At 33.6% G+C, this 5,994-nt stretch overlaps 1 protein-coding gene across 1 annotated transcript; it reads left to right on the top strand.

Annotated features, from left to right (window-relative positions):
* Window positions 1-2,332: 2,332 nt before the first annotated feature.
* On the top strand, window positions 2,333-4,641 carry LOC107875391 (LOB domain-containing protein 25-like). Its single transcript, XM_047414185.1, has 2 exons — window positions 2,333-2,996; window positions 4,115-4,641. The coding sequence occupies exons 1-2, from the start codon at window positions 2,820-2,822 to the stop codon at window positions 4,514-4,516; spliced, it is 579 nt and encodes a 192-aa protein (XP_047270141.1). The 5' UTR covers window positions 2,333-2,819; the 3' UTR covers window positions 4,517-4,641.
* Window positions 4,642-5,994: the final 1,353 nt, after the last annotated feature.

Genomic DNA, 5,994 nt, shown 5'->3' on the forward strand with positions numbered 1-5,994 from the left:
TATATATATATATATATATATATATATACTTTATTTAAAGTAGTACATATATATTGAATGGTGCGTATATATGTGTATATATCTTCTATAGACGTATATCTTTAACGTATACAAGTGTATATGTTCTATAAATTAGTATGTAACTATATATATATATATATACATATTGTTGTATATATATATGTATATTGTAGTATATATTTTATTTAAAGCAGTACATATATATTGAATGGTGCGTATATATATGTATATATCTTCTATAGACGTATATATTTAATGTATACAAGTGTATATGTTTTATAAATTATTATATAAATATATATATATATATATATATTGTAGAATATATATATATATATATATTACACCATTATAGTATATATTTTATTTAAAGTAGTACGTATAGTCATATATAATTATATATTGAATGGTACGTATATATGTGTAATTACTTATATATTTTTTTAAAAATATATATTGTATATTGGAGTGTATATAGTGTATATTGGAGTGTATATAGTGTATATAATTGTAGTGTATATAGTGTATATTGGATTTTTTTTTTTAAACGGGTTTGACCAGTTTTTAACCGGGTTTGACCGGGTTTGACCGGATTGGGTTAAGTGGGGCCGGGTTATGGTGAGTTTTAATTTTTTTACTGTTGGGCCCGGCCCGGCCCGGCCCATCTAGCACCAAAACCGGCCCTGGTTAAAATGGAAGGGCCGGTTCCGGGTTGGCCCGGCCCAGCCCATTTGACACCCATAATTTAAAGTCATTGTCTTTACAAAAATAGTCCAAAATTGACTATTTTACAAATAACCCGCTAGAGACCTTTTTGATTGTCCTAATGATGACATCTTGATTGTCAATGACCTTGTGTATTTATTTCTTCATGTCTTCCTCCGAACTCCAAGCTATCATCCATATATAGAAGCTCCTCCTAATGTGCTCCAAGCTAACCATACTCGTATCGAGTGTATCATACAGTACTACTATTTGAAGTACAATATAACTGTAAGATAAAGCACTTAACGCGTCAACCAAACTATCTATAATAGAAGAGAACAAACAAAACATAAAACAACAAGAATGTTGCTACATTGAACTTGATTGATAAACACAAGCTATCTAACGCTTACGTGTGACCCTTTACAATAATATCTCACAATAAGACATCTAGTTCGTAGTTCGTACAATAATGAAGCTTTCTCTCTTCTACCTTTTCCCCTTGTGTAATAGGGAGAATGCATGTGACACTATTAATGGAGAAAACAAAGAGGGAATATGGACCTAACCTTAACCTTAGGAAGGAATATTATGCTCTTACAAAACAAGTTGGAACGAGTCAAATATGGATTATATAAAAGTAGATAAAAATATTCAACTTGTCATATTTAATAGGGATAGTAGTACTATTACTATTCATGATCTCGTGAAAACACAAGCTAAAAGTCAAAATAATTACGCAATAACTCATTAATATAGATATCCATTCTGTTTACGGTCAAGTTAACAAATATCACAAGGTGTACAGGAAAAGTACAACTAACATAAGAACCTTCTTTCAACTTTTGTCAACTTGAAGACGAACCAGCTTCTTCTCTTCCATAGAGGTAGTGCCGTAGTACTGGTATATGATCTGCATACACTCTATTCTCTCCAGACCCCGCTAGTAGGATTTTATCAGGTATCTTGTCGTTGTTGAGGTTTAGAAGTTGTGGTACCCTTCCTAAAAGGTGAATGTTATTCTAGATGCTCATAGCTTTGTTATACTCTTTGAGTTGATTATGATAATATTTCATTGTTTATTACTTAAAAGAAGGGGTACAAGTAGATTGTAAAGTGAAAGTATTGCCATTTTTAGCAAGACGTTAAATGCAAAACCTGTCGGTAGGTATTTAATAATTAAGCTCCATACTGCGCATGCGGAAATCGCTAGTCTATTGTAAAAATGCATGTAAGATAAGACTACATATAATAAATCCTTGTAGTTCGATCCTTCCTCAAATTTCACGCATAGCAAAAATTTTAGTGCACTACACTGCTCTTTTAATGTTGTTTGAGATAGAATAATGTGATCAAAACTTTTCTACTAGTACTCCACCACCCTAGACTCAAGTCAATACTACGATCTCAATAATAATTACTATGGTTTAACCAATACATAAAAACTAAAACTACTAGTGCTATATATAATTTCTACCAAAAAAGCTAATCGTTAGCGGAAAGGTCATTTTCTTTATATATTGTCAAATATCAAATATATATAGACTTAAAACGTCTTTCAGATTTATAATTATTATGGACCCTCACGTGTGAAGCTTCTTTGCCTTTGTCATACGTACTTTGTAATATCATTAGGTTCTTAATCATTATTCATCTAATTATCCACACAAAAATTAGACAAAAAAATAACTATATGTTTAATTTATACATGCGCCCGACGATGCACCGACAATGCACACAATCATAAAATAAAATAAATAATCTGCTATAACATAATGAAGCTTTTTTTTTATACTCAAAATCAAGCAATAATTGATGTAAATTCTCCTTATCCAGCAGTTTCCATTTTGTTCGATGTATTTTCTGTGTCTGAAAATGACAGTATAGATATGAAGTTTCTATTACAACTTGCAAGATCTTAAATTAAAATTAAGATCTCTTAAGATTTTCCAGCTAATTCTATGGACCCCATGCTTTACTTATGTCCTTAAATACTCAATTAAGTTAAGTCATTATCTTAAATTGTGTACTATTTCCTTTACTTACCAGATTAAGCAACCTTTTTAATTAATACTTATAACTTATTGTGAGTGATGAGTTGTACATTAAGCAAGAAGAATAAACATATGCCATGTGCAGCATGCAAGCTTCTTCGTAGACGATGCACTAAGGATTGCATTTTCTTGCCTCACTTTCCCTCTGCTGAACCACATAAATTTATTGCTGTGCATCGCATTTTTGGTGCTAGCAACATCAGCAAAATGTTACAAGTACGTAATTCATTGTTTCTGATATATCCTTTCTCTTTTTTTTTTTTTTTCTCTTTGGAATGATGGTGGTGCTTCTACGTGACATGACGGAGTTTCAGATTATCGAGGGCATAACATTAGGTAGGAGGCTGTGGAGGAAACTGATTGTGGTAGTTGGTCGGAAGGTAGTAGTGTGGTGTCTTGATGCAGTGGCGGATCCAAGATTTAAGGAGTGTGGGTGCTTACTACAGAAAAAAAATAAAAAATTACGTGCACCTAACCAACTTCTTGTTTAGTGGGTGCTTTTATATAATTTATACCCATTTTTGTATATTTTTTATGTAATTATACCTATTCCGTGTCGAGTTTAGTGGGTGCCGGAGCACCCAAAGTTGATGTGTAGGTCCGCCCCTGTCTTGATGTGTGTCCATGCGAGCAGTCATAGTTGTGTGTCCATGCGAGCAGTCATAGTTTTGCTCTTATAGTTTTTCGTTCTTCGATTTTTATTACTATCTGTTGTTTTATGTACTTCAGTTATAATATTGTTTTATGTACTTCAGTTATAATATTATTTTATTGTATTTACCATTTAGAATGTCATATTATGCTTTCACTTCCGTTACCTTTTTTTTTATTGAACTGTTTTGGACTGTTTTTTTTGAGCCGAGGATTTATCTAAGACAGTCTCTACTACTCTACTTCTGAGATGGGGATAACATATGCATACGCACTATTCTCTCCGGACACCAGTTTGTGGGACTGCATTTATTGAATATGTTGTAGTTGTTGGTGTCTCTTGACTGGACCAAAGAGAGTGCTCAAGTGTAAACATAAGAGAGATTAAACAAAGCCGTAATAAAACATAAAACAAGATAAAATAATAGAAATAAGACCCTCACAAAGTAGTACTATACACTATCTAACCGAAAGCACATGCACACCTCACCCAAACCCTCCAAACAAGAAACTCCAACCTACGTGCATAGCCCTACGACTACTAGCATGGCTACACAATCAGTATATATTACAAGTTAAATGCATATATATCAATATCAATATAATGCTAAGAGTAGTAGTTATAGTGATAATTCAAGAAATGAATCCTTTTGGTTTTGTATGACTGACGATTCAATTTTCAGCAGGAGATACCAATGAATAATAGAGAAGATGCAGTAGTCAGCATGGTTTATGAAGCTACAGCAAGACTCAGAGATCCAGTTTATGGCAGTGTAGGTATCATTTCTGCCCTCCAGAAACATATATTTCACTTGCAATCTGAGTTAAACGAAGCTTCGGCTGAAGCAATGTCTCTCAGAACACAGTTATCCGATGCTTCATCCTTACCCTCATCGCTACTGGAAGGTTCTCCATTCACTCCTGAGAACCACGAGTTTCATGACCATTACCAGAAGCCGAACGAGCAACATGCATATGCTAATAATGACTCAAATGACTTGCTACTACTTCCAGAAGCAGCAGACTATTGTTTCCAAGAAACTGAAGTTCTTCCACTGCCTTACTTGAAATATGGACAACAATAGAATGTCAACATTTGCCTTTCCATTTAACAAACACCTTATCTTTTCCATTGCTGCTAGTTAAATTTTGCAAGATTAACAAATGCAAAAGTGGATTTAGCCAACTAAAAATTGTTCCAAAGCCTCAAATACAGCAGGTTCTCATTCTGAATAAAAGAGGATTTATGTTATATACACTTTACGTTACCAGGCAATTTTAAGAGATTATAGCAGGTTATCACTCCTAAATTCTTTACCATATCATGTTTGATATGAAGAAGTAACTATTGTAATGGTCAATGACTCAATTTTACGTGGTGCAGAAAATAGTATATTTGCTGTCAGTGGTGATAATAGAATACATTCACTTATATTCTTATGCACAAAATAAACTATACTGCAGCTGCAGCTCATTCATGAAATCATGCACTAAATAAAATGTACTTCAGGAAACTGAAATCAAATAACTCTTTCGAACAAACCATGAAAGAAAGGTCTCAGAAAAGCGCGCTCGTAAAAGATCCAGGCAGTGAAGCATAAATCATCGTCTAACATTTCACTATCATTAACCGATGTTATCATGGAGAAAGAAGAAACATTCAAACTCATTGACAGTCTCTAGTATCAATACAGCCAAAAAAGTTAAATAAATACCTTGATGATGACTACAATCCACAAAATGAAACTATGATGAAAGCCTGTTAATGCCCGGGCATTCTAGTCAAAGAGAATCTTCTTATACAATCAATAGCAACAACAACATATCCGGCATAATCCCACAACGTGGGGTCCGGGAGGGTAGGATGTAGACAGACCATATCCCCCTATCTCAGAGGTAGAGAGGTTGTTCCCAATAGCTCCTCGGCTCAAGGGAAAAATAGTCCAGAACAGTCCGGAAAAAAAGGTAACAGAAGTACAAGAAATAAAAAATAGTAACAAAAAATAGTCCAGAACAGTCCGGAAAAAAAGGTAACAGAAGTACAAGAAATAAAAAATAGTAACAAAAATAGAGGATAGTAAAAAAGACCGTAGTTGCAACAAAATAATATGATAGTCGAAGTATAAGAAACAATAGATAGTAACAAAAACTGAAGGACAAGAATGAAGAAACTACAGGAGCAATACTACAATTCATATCCAATCAATGGCCTATTTTTGAATCCTTATCAGGGGTTATCCGAAGAAAGAACGTTCAAAAATCATTGATATAACATCAGTGTATATCTTGTTACAACTTCAAGTATATATGACAGGACTACTTCAGAGTAAAAGGCTTGAAGGATATAGTGATGGTCAGAACTACTATCTAAGCCTATCTTGTAAAAGAAGATTTAAGGAACCTTCAAATTACAAGGTAAAATCAGGGACAATTGTTAACAACTGAGATATTCACCCTCTGCGACAAAATGAAGGGCTTACACATTGGCTAAAAGTTAAAGAGTTTAGTAAGGATATAACTATGAGAAAGCTCTGTGTGTGTGTGTGTGTGTGTGTGTGTGTGT

This window comes from Capsicum annuum, chromosome 6, assembly GCF_002878395.1.
Source record: "Capsicum annuum cultivar UCD-10X-F1 chromosome 6, UCD10Xv1.1, whole genome shotgun sequence".
Classification (NCBI taxonomy): Eukaryota; Viridiplantae; Streptophyta; class Magnoliopsida; order Solanales; family Solanaceae; genus Capsicum; species Capsicum annuum.